The 14,290-nt window shown below is 45.3% G+C and overlaps 1 protein-coding gene across 1 annotated transcript in view; it reads right to left on the reverse strand.

Annotated features, from left to right (window-relative positions):
* The window catches only part of LOC129380402 (synaptic vesicular amine transporter-like), a 1,298,997-nt gene that overhangs the window by 891,055 nt on the left and 393,652 nt on the right, over nt 1–14,290 (reverse strand). The window contains exons 4-7 of the mRNA XM_072286030.1: nt 3,597–3,655; nt 3,455–3,538; nt 3,309–3,398; nt 3,159–3,251 (exon numbers count right to left, since the gene is read on the reverse strand). Of these exons, the coding sequence (XP_072142131.1) occupies nt 3,159–3,251; nt 3,309–3,398; nt 3,455–3,538; nt 3,597–3,655 (326 nt within the window). The remainder of the gene's footprint in view (nt 1–3,158; nt 3,252–3,308; nt 3,399–3,454; nt 3,539–3,596; nt 3,656–14,290) is intronic.

Raw genomic sequence — 14,290 nt, forward strand, 5'->3', positions numbered from 1 at the left:
GATTTTTGCGTTCATTCCTTGTGTCCATTTCGGTGCCTATACACGTTTTCGGCGTTCCTTCCTGTAACGTTTTTTACAGCCGCCTTGTAGAGGTGACTTCGGGCCCCTGTCAAGCTGCCGTTTGTTCGAGCAGCTTTTACCTGCAGCCTCCACCATCTTTCTTGATGGGAAACAAACAGTATTATTATTATTAGAAAAATATGCAGCCTTACAACAGAGAGATGAAGATGTCATAGAAGATGTCATATAATGAATGAAACCGTAACTAGGCTGGGGGGCTTCAGAGGCAGCAATTCAAGTTTAAGGCAAGGCACTAAGGCAAGCAGTAGGCAAGCTCTTCCAAGTAAATATGGACTTAATAAGGAAACGACAAAGAATGAAAGTGTCCAACTTAAGAGATAAGGTAGATTTCGCGGAACTGTCAAAACTCATCTACCAGGCGAAAGTAAGTGATATTCGAAACTATAACGTAAGAAAGATTGAAGAAGCCGTAAAAAATGGACGCAGCCTCAAATCAGTGAGAAGGAAACTTGGCATAGGAACAACCAAGATGTATGCACTGAAAGATAAGCAGGGTAATATCATCAGCAATCTCAAAGATATAGTAAAAGAAGCGGAAGAATTCTATACTGACCTGTACAGTATCCGGAGGAGTCAGGATACCTCAATTAGAAACCGTAATGAACGGCATACAAAAACTCCTCCTATAACTAGCGATGAGCTCAGAAGCGCCTTGAAAGACATGAAACGAGGAAGAGCGGCAGGAGAAGATGGAATAACAGTCGATTCAATCAAAGATGGAGGAGACCCAATGCTTGGAATACTGGTGGCTCTTTATACGAAGTGTTTATGGACTGCAAAGGTTCCAGAACACTGGAAGAATGCAAACATTATACTAATCCACAAAAAGAGAGACATCAAAGAATTGAAAAATTATAGGCCCATTAGCTTACTCTCAGTATTACATAAAATATTTACCAAAATAATCTCCAATGGAATAAGGCCTACACTGGACGTTATCAACCAAAAGAACACGCTGGCTTCAGGAAGGGATACGCTACAATGTATCACATCCATGTCATTAATCAGGTTATCGATAAATCCGCAGAGTAAAATAAGCCTCTCTGTATGGCTTTCACTTATTACGAAAAGGCATTTGATTCAGTAGAGATACCAGTAGTCATAAAGGCATTATGTAATCAAGGATTACAGACCGCTTACGTAAATACCTTGGAAAATATCTACAAAGTTTCTACAGTTACCATAATTCTACACAAGAAAAGCATGAAAATACCCATTAAGAAAGGGGTCAGACAGGGAGACACAGTCTCTCCAAGGCTTACGTGTAAGGGTCGACGGTGAATATCTAAGCAACCTTAGGTTTGCCGATGACATTGTTCTATCCCATAAATGCAGACTAATTACAAAAATGATTCAGGTCTTTAGCACAGAGAGTGTGAGAGTGGGCTTGAAGAATAATATGCGGAAGACAAAGATAATCATGAATAGCCGGGCAAGGGAGCAAGAGTTCAAGATCGCCAGTCAGCCTCAAAAGTCTGTGAAGGAGTACGTTTACCTAGGTCAATTAATCACAGGTAACCCTGACCTTGAGAGGGAAATTGATAGAAGAATAAAAATAACTTGGATCGCATATGGCAGGCATTGTCAGCTGCTGACTAGAAGCTTACCATTAACCTTGAAACGGAAGGTGTACAATCATTGCATTTTACCAGTGCTAACATATAGGGCAGAGACTTGGAGACTGACAAAGAAGCTTGAGAACAAGTTAACGACCGCGGAAAGGGCGATGGAACGAATATTTCTAGACATAACTTTACGAGATCCGTTTGGATCAGAGAGCAAACGTTTGGATCAGAGAGCAAACGGGTATAGCCGATATTCTAATCGAGATTAAGAGAAAAAAATGGAGCTGGACAGGTCATGTAATGCGCCGGTTAGATAACTGTTAGACCATTAGGGTTACAGAATGGGTACCAAGAGAAGGGAAACGCACTCGAGGATGGAGCGATGAAAGGTGGAGCGATGAAATTAGGAAATTCGCGGGCGCTAGTTGGAATCAGTTGGCGCAGGACAGGGGTAATTCGAGGTCGCAGGGAGAGACCTTCGTCCTGCAGTGGACATAAAGCCGGCTGATGATGACGACAAAAGCCAACCCGAGGTTTGGTGCGTCTGCATGGTTGCTTTCCCACCGGGTGAGGTGGGCCCATCCCAGATATAGTTTAACAGTTTAGTGGGCCATGATTCCATAGACCATGTATTTTCCTGTGGCGTGGTTGCGTAGAGGGCAGGGAAGGTGGGCTATCCGTGTTTTCTCATCCTGACGGGTCAATCACATATTCGCTATATGCTGAAAAACGTGGCGCAAAACAGGAGTGGGGGCATGCGCGTTATCGCGAAGCCACGTGAAATAAAACTGCGATGAGACGATGACGCTACAGCGTGTTCTTGGAAAGCTTAATTATCGACGAGGAAAAAAGACAAACGCGCAAGGACATATTGATAGGATTGTCTTGTTCATTGTCCTTGTTCACGCAATTCCGGGAGGAAATATGCGCCAAATATGCGAACAACTTCTTGTGAATACATTTTTTCTACATAAAGCTGTTTTTCAACGTTCCTGATTTGTAAGTGTTAGAAAAATAGAAATCAACGTGCCTAGATCACTGTGTTGTCGAGAAATTGGAGATTTTTCACCTTCTGTTGCTTACACACGTCCTGTCAATGTGTGCTTCTTGGATAGACAAGTATGCTCCGAAATACGCACAACCTAGTACTCCGAGAAATTCTTGTCAATGTCGCTCTTTGCCAATCTGATTGAAAATTCTCAATCAACGTTTGAAGCTTCATCTAACGTTGATTCCAACAGGTACATTTCCGTTTTTTTAGAAATTTGGTGGAGCAACGTAACATATCTGTAGCTGATGTGTGAGAAAACATTATTATGGCAGCTCTCCATTGGGAAAATGAGATCCCGACAACGTATATGGTGGCGTGGAACACGTCTGAAATGGGACTATAACCAAAAAGATATCTGCGTACATGTACGTTCATGGCGATACACACGAGAGACGCCTCAAAGGGCATTTTTTGGACATTCAGAAATGGGCAAGCTACAATGACTTGCTCGCTTTACTTACCGGTGGCAAGCGCACATAAGGCAGCAAGCAATGCCAGTGGCACTGCGGCGGTGCCGCACCAGTCGGATAGCACGCCGCCCAGCGGATATCCCACTGCAAGAACGAGCGGCGTGATTATGAGCCACAGGAGTGGGCCCGCTGTCCACTCACCAACTACTCCGAGCGCGCCAGCCGCCAACGCCCATGCTAGCTTGCGGTTGCGCTCGGTACCTCGGAAAGCAGCCGCCAGTGACGCCAGACCTGCGCATCGACCATATCGCTAGAGAGTTAAACGATTTCCCTTAAGCGGCACTCACCGGATATCTTGAGGCAGGAGGAGCCAATACCGTGCAGCGCCCTCGCAGCTAGAAGCACACCAAAGCTCCCGCCCACTGCAAATACTGCGAACGGATACACTTCTCTACTAAGCGCTTCTCATGGCCTGCCAGGAGGGCTTACATGAGGAGGAAAACAGCAACACGGCGTCTCCAACGGCCAGCAGGTACCGGGAACCCAGCCTGCGCACGCAATAATCAGCTCTGAAAACAATGCTCCCAAAACGGTGCACAAGAATACCAACTGGAACCTAAAAAACGTAGTACAGATGTCTTTTAGGCATGACAATAAGCGTACTTGGAAAGCATTTTAGCGCGTGCAGAAAAGGTGTAGAGCTGGGCAGAATACAAGGACTTCACTGAAGTCGTACGTACTGTCTTTTTAAAGCCAAAGCTTTACACGTCCATGACGCGTTTTTCGCCGAAACTCCTATAAAGTTTGACTTACGAAACATCCGCTATAGGCTTTTCTGCTTGTTCTTTGGACATCAGATAGCTGCATACATATCAAGTTTTTCTGGTAGATGGATGGATTGATGCTACGAGCCTCCCCTTTGGAACGGGCCGGTGGTTTGCGCCACCAAGTTCTTATTATATTGCCTAATGTCCTAACTATGTTAAAAAAGAAAGGAAAAAAACATGATGAATTCCCAAAACCAATCTTTCTCAACTTCTATTGTGAATTTTGTTTTTGTTCGGCTCCGTTGTTTGCCGTTTTCCTACTTTTCGTCTACCAATCTTCCAATCGCCTTTTTACAAATCTCTATTGTGGACATGTTTATTTCCCCGCGCTCTCGCTGAACCCAAGGGATTCCATGATGCCATAGGTGCCTAAATCGACCACTAGGAAGATATCTTCACATTCTAATAAAACATGCTCCATCGTCTGACACGTACCACCTAGCGTCACAAGCAGCCACAGCACGAAGCTAGCACGTTTTCAATAGAACGAGTGGGTTTTTCGCGAATATTTAAATCTGCAGGTCGATAATTGAAAAAGCCAGGTGACATACACGTTGTAGAAGACAATCCACACAAGACAAATGCAGTCATCACGGAATGGAAAGCTAGAATTTTGTTACCAGAGCTGTTTAAGATTGAGCAATGGTAGCCTATGGAAACGACAAAATTTTGTACTCGATCTTAGGGCCAAAAATTTGAAGGTCACTTCAGCTTCAGCGTTAAGAGTGGAACGCGATAGGATCAAAAGATCCCCGACTTCTTCTCACGCTTCCCGCCAACTGGAGCATATGTAACCGCAATGTTTACCGAGAAACGCTGGCCGCGAGCGCTTTGCACGAAGGCGAACTACGGCTGCATTGTAATAGCCATTACAGCGTATTGGGTCCTGAGACTCGGCTTTCCATTGATGCCTATCTCGACTCCCTAAACATGGCGTTACAGTGTTCTCAAAAGTGATATTGATACACAGTCGTGCAAATTCACGTTGCATCTATAAAAACCGGAGCGTATGTCTGTTGAAGCGCCGGAAGCCGTGGCGGAGTGGTTTAATCGCTCGCACCTATCGTTCCCCTTTCTGTTGACAGCGGTTGGATACCGTGCTGCGTGTTCTTTTTAATCCACGCAGGATTGAGTTCGGCAGACTCTCACCAGATAACTGAAACGCAGAACTCCAAATTTGGTTTTAGTTTATTCAGAAGTGCTCTTCAAATTATATATTTTCTGTTTACTTCCTAAAACGTCGTAATCGGTTACTCATTTCTTATCTGATCGCTTTTAATATCAGATTTTATCCCTTGTACACCGTAACAACAAGCATGGACGTCTTTGTATTACGTTAAAAAAGGCAAAAAAAAAAGAACTATTGTGCCTTGCAGCATGGACGTACTCAGGAATTCTGCAGATTGCACCTTCACTATTGTGTGGAACTTCATGGCAATTGAAATGTGTAACTGAATGGGTAAAATTTTAGAAAATTTTATTTTAATACATCGGACAAGTATGAACAAATTTCAACTGACTGTGCCTACAGGGCAGTCCCTTGTAACAACATATGCATTTATATCACTTATTCGGAACGTTGGTAGTGAGTTAAAGCAGTGTTTTTGTCAGGGACGGGAGGGAGGTTATGTCACACGACAGGAAGAAATGGTTTCGGAGCCTCTCAGCAGAGGGCACATTGACTTGAAGAAGCGCTAAATTTAAACTGTAAAGCGATTTATTAAAGCTGGAGTTTGAACGGTGATTGCAGAACGAGTGCCATTCAGCCTCTAAGCACGCGCATGTTTTGGCGAGGCAGCAGGGAAGGAGAGGGAGTGTACGTGTGTGTGCACGCCTTGAGCGCGTTTGTGTCTGCGTATGAGTGAGCACGAGGCGCGTGCGTGTAGTTCTGTGTGCGTGCCTACATTTTCGCGCGTGTGTGCATGTGTGGGCGCGTGTAAATGCATGCGGGCGAACATGTGTCGTATCTCGGTGTGCACGTGTAAATGCGAGTGCGCGCGTGTGCGTGCGTGCGTGCGTGCGAGCGAGCGACCAAGCATTTGCCCGCTTGCACCTACACTCGGGGTGAATGAGATATCGAGTCTACTTAAATCCATATTTAAATCTAGCATACAAGAGCGACTGACACTGCATTTATAGAATTATCTCTTTCTGAAAGCTACATCAGCGAAACAAAAAACAAAAATCTGAGCGTTCATTATCGTAGCCCCAGATTTAGTCACGACGGCACCGTCACCATCTGCACGGCCCCGTGGGCAGCTACCGAGCGGTACACATTTGCTACTACATTGACATAAAGCGACTGACAAACCATTTTTATGGTACCCACTTTCTTTAGTGCAATAGAAAGCTTACCGGCTAGAGCGCCTAATCAGCAAGTAGTAACACAGAAATCGCTGGGGAAAATTTTTATCAGAATTTTTCGCTCTGCAGTGCCGATGAGGTCGTTCACTCGAAGCGTGATGAAAACCATGGACGAAGGAAAATACTTGGAGGGAGTGTCACGTGACAATCTTGAAGCCTAGTCAGAAAAAATTTTGAGGAATGGGATGATGGGAAATAGGCCCTCACGTGATAGACAAGCGGTAGCTTCAGTGGTTGCGTCTGTTGTGGTTGCGTCTGCTGCAAGGGTTTGCACGCCGAGGTTGAGTGAAGGAATTAAGTGTGCGAAGCAGTCGAGTCTGTGCTATATCAGTCAGGTAAAGCACCGAAGCACCACGCGGCTCACCGCTTAAGCAAACAGGCGCCAATGCAGTAGCGAACGAAGGCGCCGGCCCGCCACGACCACCTCAAGGACGATTGGTCGCGTTTCGGGCCCATTTTCAGGGAAACGACGAGACGTGTCGTCCTGCAAACGTGTGAAGGGAACCGACGGCGATTCGTCGCGTTTGGGGCTATCTTCTGAGAAACAATACCAGGTACTCGCACCGACAAACATATGAAGGCTCTGAACCGAGCGTCCAGGGTCCACAGCGACCCCTTTCCCAAGTGAAAAAAATATTGTCCCATCTGGTACCCAACGATGGAATGGTGAGTCGGGTCCCCTGACCATATTTGAGGCCCACTGTTCTGGGAGACGGTTCCAGTAGACGCTGTAGTTACGCTCAATGCCTTCTGCGTCTCAACAGACCGGCGAGAACTCAATAGGCACGTCTCAACTGCGTAATGATGTCGCACCAAAAATCTTACAAAATAGTGCACGTAAATCTCAACGAAAGGCGACGACGTTGGCGTTTAGAGCGCACGGTTATGCTAGTTATTGATTTCACAACGATAGACGCACAAGAGGGCATTTTACTAAACGAACAAGCGACAAATAACTATCCCGCGAAAGATCTTGTCTCATCATATATAGGGGCTAAGCAGCAGAACAAAAAATAGCAAGAAAATACGCACCGGATTTTCAGGTACACAGCAGCTGATTTGACGAAACAATAGACACCACTCGGGCCGGCATTCTCTGCACTACGTTCGCGGTGAAAGCGCCGACTAACTGCGGTGTTAAGCGCTAGTGATGCTTGAAAATTATGTCGCCACGGGTCTGGCTCCACATATTTTCCCCACGTTTCAAGGCAGCGCATTTGAAGCGAAGAACGGAGCGTGGTAGCAGAAACCTACGCGTTGTACTTCCTACGCGCCTCCGTGCCTTTGACGGCAGGCGTCACGGGTCGTTACCCCCTTCCAAAGAAACACGAATGGTACGGCTGGCTTCAGCGGAGGTTGGCTTGCCGAGGCTAGTAGTATCACGTGACGCTCCCTCCAATTTTTTTGCTTCCTCCATGCTGAAAACTGTGATAGGTGAGCGCGATAGCAATTATAGGCCGGCACTAGTGCGAGGCAAACAAAAATTATGGCCGTAGGTATGAGAAAGCCTTATTTTAATTATCAAGTGGATGTTGCTGCGGTTCATGGTTTCCAAGGTGTTAAAGTATTTCTGCGATAATAGCGTTAGCTTTAGTCAGCTCGCTTTGGTTGCGTCTGCTGCAAGGGTTTTAGAATATGCGCACATATTCGGCCTGGCAAACGCAGTTTCGTGTCCAACTGCTTTGGTATTTGACTCGTCAAAACGAAACCAAGCGCATCCAAAACGATGGACCCTTTTACACGTGATACGCGGTTCGTGTTGCTGTAGCCAAGCGTGCGCTTCTGATTTTCGATATCGTCTCTCGAAAACCTGAGCGAGCTGAAGCAAAGGATTTTAGCTCGCATGCATGCTCAGAATTTAGATCCTTGCGAAATAGCACCCGAACTTCATGCTTCGATGGACGAAAGCGGCAGCGGAAGCGAAGAATCCGAATTGCGCGATAGACCATCGTCCCAGCCACAAGCAGCGCGCCTGGAGAATGCCTATTGGTAAATGCTCACTCACGCTAGGCCGACCCGACACCAATTTCGGTCTGGTGACTGTCGGCGACAGCGTTTATTCCTTCATGTCGGCACCTCTGTCACACTGTACCGACGACGACAACCTGGCGACGGTCGGCGCATAGGGGGCCGGTACAGTGCGAAAGAGGCGCCGACACGAAAGCAAAAAATGCACCCATTTACGCCACAACTCGTCGATGGCATCTTGTATCACAGGGAGATCGTAAAACTCTGGGTATTTGCAAACTCGTGCTACACTCGCGCACGTACAACAGCATGTGCGCCGCCATCTACGTGGGACGCCGCAAGCGCCGCTCATTAACGTGGACTTTCTTTACTACTTAATACGCATAAAATAAAGCTCAAGTGCCTAACAATATACTAACTGCAATTTTAGGCTATAATTACACTGTACTTAATGACAGTCGACGTACGTACAGTAATCTCTTGACTTCATCCCGAGGTATCAAAATTTCCCCGCCAGGCCTCGCCAGTTACTGGTTTTTGTGACTATCTTTGCCAATTTTAAGTTATATTACCTACACAAATCCCGAACAGCGTGCTGGATTCTATCACTATGAATCGTGGTTATTTCATTTCCTTCAAGGTCTCACAACACATTCTGACCAGTTGTCAGTCCCTTTAAAACTTCAAACTGTTTCCCTTTGGAAAAAAAAAAAAAAAAACCAGCGTGAATAAATATCGAACGCGCGCTGGCCACAACGAACGTGCTCACGGAGCCACCAGTTAATGAGATCATAAAAGACGGTGAGGTTGATTTTACAGCTTTACAATATTGACTGACGGGCTAGTTGGTTCGTTATCACAGAAAGAACAGCGCCTCAAGCCGGGACACAAAGCACAGTGTGCGTGTGGGAGGTTCCTCCTTTGTGTCCCGTCTTGAAGTGCTGTTCTTTCTGCGACTCTACATACGTTCTTTTTCTGCGTCAGTTACTGTTCCCAAGAACGTTTAATTGGAGAACATTTGTACGCATAGCTCTTGCAGAATCATGTTTAATCCATTTTTTTTTTCGCTAGGCTAGATGATTTCTAGGATAGGCCCCGAACTACTCATTTTATTTAACCACCTAAAATCAATTATTCAAAATTTAATTAACCAATTTTGTTAATTACGCACACACCTTCGTAAATTACTCCGTATTTAAAGGTTGCCAATCTGAACACTCGAATGATAAAAGATGTTATCAATATTTATAGTATTGGTTTAATAGTTTTGTTTGGTGCAGTTGAAGGCAGCCGGCATGTTGATGGTGCAGAAGGCTTCTTATAAAGCAAGTGTGAAAGCTTGGACATGTTACCTTGGCGCAAATCAAGTTCATGAGATTAAATGCATGTGCCCAACCGCACGCTTCTCCCTTCACAACCGATTCTCCAACCAAATACAAGAAGCACCTGAGCGCTACGGTATATCACGCAAGGTGTGCGAGCACATTGTGAATGCTCCCGATTGGATTTATGAACGTTGGTGGCATCAGGGCCGGTTTCTTGGCATCATCAGGAATAAAAACAGCTGCCTAAGGGAAAGCACTGGAAATATTTTCAGTACTTTGTAATATATGGAGCAGGGCGGACATGTATGTTAGAAGGAAAAGTACTGAAGTATTAGGATGAGGGTTTCGCAGCATGTACTTTGCCTGTCTAACGTTAAGACATAAAGAAGCAAATACTATTGTTTTGTGAAAGTTAATGCTGACACACGTACAGTCGCGTGAAATATGAGCTCCGACACAGCACCCGTGATAGAACTGGCCCCTGCACTACAGGGCTGCATTGACAAACGAAATGCTTCTTTGATAAACACCAGTAATTGGAAAGTGCTTAGCTCTTCAACTTTCGGTATGTCGGCGCCGCTTGGCAGTCTTGGGGGCCCTATTTACCAAAAGCACTATGTTTCAGCTAATATATGAAGGAACTGTCCATTATTTTTTTCTGTTTTGGGTGAGCTTTCTTTCGTGTCTAACCCCATATTCACGAACGCACCTCGACTCGACCCTCCACTCGAAATGCTCCTTGAGTGCGGTTTTTCGTTTCCCAAATCGCCCTCCACCCGAAACGCGCCCTGAGCGAAGGAAAGCTCGAGCGTTTTACTCGAGAATGTCAAGGTAGCGTCGCAGCAACCTTGAATCGCTCCTTGAGTGAAGTTAGTGCGTAAAGATGACGGCCTTGTTATCTGTCGCTCGCCTCGTCAGCTTTTTCGGGTGGACGCCAGTTGCCTCCATAGCTTTTCTTTCGTTAACCATGCTCCGCATTTTCAAAGGCTTCGTTTTTCGGACAGGTGCAATCCTCTGAAGCGCTTCGGCAACGGAATTATTCCACTGCGGCGCCGAGACAGATCGGCCGTCCTGTTAACAAGACTGCGAGCTAGTGCAGTGACTGTGGTATTACTCCTGGCGTGAGCCCGTTGTTGACCTGCATACAGGTATTGTTCGCGCGAGTGCTCCAAAGCTACTATTGGCGCCAGAGCATTTACGTGTTGCTCGCGGTTGATCGTACACAGCCGCATCAGTTCAAGCACGGCGGGATACATAACTGCGGCGAACTTCGAAGCTATGAAAAGAAATCAACGACGAGGATTCCTCCGATTACTGCGCCTATTGCCTGTGTGCGTGTATTGCTTGTGCAAGCACAGGCAGCCGCCCGCGTTCGCAGGGTTTGCACTAGGGTAGATCGTCACTGACTGGGCTAGTCCAAGGACGGCAAAGTACACCGCAGTAAGGCAATCATCTCTATAAATTAGCAGGTGCATTCAGTTAAATTTTTTTCAATGTTGTTTAATTCCATGCAGTTAGTTGCGCTAGGGAAAACAAAACAATGTACTGTAATTTTGAGTGCACCATGTGCAGTTGGTGGAATTTAAAGTCATAACCAATAATTACGTGAGCCTTGTTTCATAATATTCAGTTTAATTAGCTTATCATGCCAATGAACATCCGAGCCCCACGAGGAAGTGGCCAGTTATGAAGCGACATTCACAATTATCCCTGCATGTATTCATATGTGAATGGTATGCTTTATTTGAGTAAAGAACACAACAACAACAGAGTATACTTCTTGCACATCACATTATTTTTTATAGTGATAAAAAAGCTGTAGCAGTGCAGTGAAAGCTCCTAGCACAGACATTGCTAGCAAGTGGTAGCAGATATATCTCGCATATCTTTGTTGCGAACATTCGAGCTCTTTAGACGGTTCATTATGTAAGTGCTAGATCGCTGCATGTCGGTCTGCCTGCACAAGCGCCAGACCACCTAAGAGACGTTCCCTTGCAAATATAAATAAATACAGTATGACCTCATTGATGTAAAAAAATGTATTCTAGAGCACGAAAGTCTTAAACGAATGTAATACAGCGTGAACTCAGATATTGCAAAGAGAAGCAGTAGTATTGCTTACAAATATATTCTATAATAAAACTGCACCTGTATTCTAGGCAGTTGCCTGTCGGGTGTATGATGATGATGATGTGTGGGGTTTTATGGCGCAAGGGCCAGGTATGGCCAAAGAGCGCCATGTCTGTGCTAATGAGTTTGCAGTGTAATTATGATTACTATGAAGTTGGTGTGACGTGGCTGTAAAGAGGCCCTACGTAAAATCTGCATAATAAAATTATGGCGATGACGTATGACTTGTACTATGAACATTTAGATTCATATAAAAAGAATGATACGATAGGTAAAATATATCAGATTATGAGAAATGCCAGAGCACTACTGCCTCCTTAGAGACCTTGAAACACAAGGGCCTGGAGGCATGTGCTATGCAAAACAATTATCGCAGTGGCATCCTCTGGAGAGAGGAGGCGCTACGAATACATGGGACTAATAACATGTAAGACCACATCTCTAAGAAAACCTAGCACTGTGTCTGTATTAAAAAGCGGTTCTGGACCAGGAAGCATTGCAGGATGAAGAGGAATGTGCTGTCGGTATGCTAATAAAAATGTCTCTTTCTCTCAGATTCGGCTTCCCGACACTCCAGGAGGACGTTGAGTACGGTCAGCCTCTCCCCGCATCTACTACAGGTTGGAGGCTCACTTCCGGTGAGTAGAAAATTATGGGTGCCAAACGTGTGTCCTATTCTGAGACGACAGAATAGGACATCTGTTCGGCGAGATTTTGTAGTAGAGGGCCAGAATCCTAACTGTGGTTTTAACAGGTGGAGCTTATTATCCGTTTCCGCGTCCCACATGCGTTGCCAGTGGTCTCTCAATCTCCTTCGCAAGAAAGGCCTCAGATCTGTGACAGGCACCGCAGCGGTAGGGTTAACAGCTTGCGATGCGATTGACGTGGCCATCTCGTCCGCCAGAACATTACCCTCGATGCTCGTATGGCTAGGCACCCAGCATATAATGATATGCTGGTTAGATCTGTACGCTTTACACAAGACGGAATATAGTTCATTAAGTACTGGATTCTTGTGTGTATAGAGTGACATCAGGGCCTTCACGACACTTAGGGAGTCTGTATATATCGCTGACTTTTGGAGTTTTGATTTTCTTATATGCTTCACAGGAGACAGTAATGCGTAGGCCTCGGCCGTAAATATACTTGTTTCCGGATGTAGTACATCGGATTCTGAGAAGGATGGACCGACGGCAGCATACGACACCCCGGCATTAGACTTCGAAGCGTCTGTGTAGAACTCTGCGCAGGAGTGCTTGTGCTCGAGTTCTATGAAATGAGTTCGTATTTCGATCTCTCGTGCGTGTTTTGTTACTTCTAAAAAGGATATGTCACATTCTATGACCTGCCACTGCCAAGGCAGTAACACCTTGGTTGGATGCATTAGGCGAAGCTCGAGGAGTGGGACATGTATCTCATCACTAAGCTCCCTCACTCGAAGCGAGAAAGGCTTTCTTACAGAGGAGCGATTATGGAAAAGTGTAGCATATGTCATCTCGTTAACGGTATTATAACACGGATGTTGAGGATTAGAGTGGACTTTCAGAAAATATGTTTGGCTGATGTATGTTCTCTGGATATGAAGTGACCACTCATTCGATTCTCCATATAAACTTTGTATGGGACTCGTTCTGAAAGCGCCAGTGGCCAGTCGGATTCCTAAATGGTGGACTGGGTCTAGCATCTTTAGTACGCTCGGGGCGGCAGAGTGATAAATCATGGCACCATAGTCTAGTTGTGATCGGATGGGGCTTTTATAGAGATTCATTAAACACTTCCTGTCTCTACCCCATGCAGTCTGGGATAGAAGTTTCATGATGTTCATTGTTTTTAGACATTTTTCTTTAATATGTTTAATGTGGGGGATGAAAGTGAGTCTGTAGTCAAGTATAACACCTAGAAATTTGTGCTCTTTGTTTACAGGTATTTGTTGTCCACCCAGTTCTAAGCAAGGATCTGGGATCATTCCTCTCTTTCTTGTAAAAAAAACGCAAGAGCTTTTGTTATGATTGATCTTAAATCCATTCTTGTCTGCCCACATTGAGACTTTGTTCAGGCCATGCTGTACCTGTCTCTCGCACACTGCGAGGTTACAGGATTTGAAAGCTATTTGTATGTCGTCCACGTAGACAGAATAAAAGATTGCCGGTGGTAATGAAGCGCGAAGCGTGTTCATCTTCACGATGAAGAGTGTGCAGCTGAGCACGCCTCCTTGGGGTACACCCATTTCTTGCGTAAAAGGACGCGAAAGTACATTACCGACTTTTAACCGGAAGGTACGACTGGACAGATAGCTTTCTATTACGTTTAGCATATTACCATGGATTCCCATTCCTGACAACTCACTTAAGATTCCGTAACACTACAACGATTCCACGTTGTATCATACGCCTTTTCCATATCGAGAAATATCGATATGAAGAACTGTTTATGTATAAATGCGTCCCGGATATTCGCGTCTACACGTATAAGATGGTCAGTTGTGGAGCGCCCTTCTCAGAAGCCGCACTGATAAGGATCAAGCATTTTTCTCTGTTCAAGGAAATGAATGAGTCGCCGATTTATCATT

Source organism: Dermacentor andersoni, chromosome 1, assembly GCF_023375885.2.
Source record: "Dermacentor andersoni chromosome 1, qqDerAnde1_hic_scaffold, whole genome shotgun sequence".
Lineage (NCBI taxonomy): Eukaryota > Metazoa > Arthropoda > Arachnida > Ixodida > Ixodidae > Dermacentor > Dermacentor andersoni.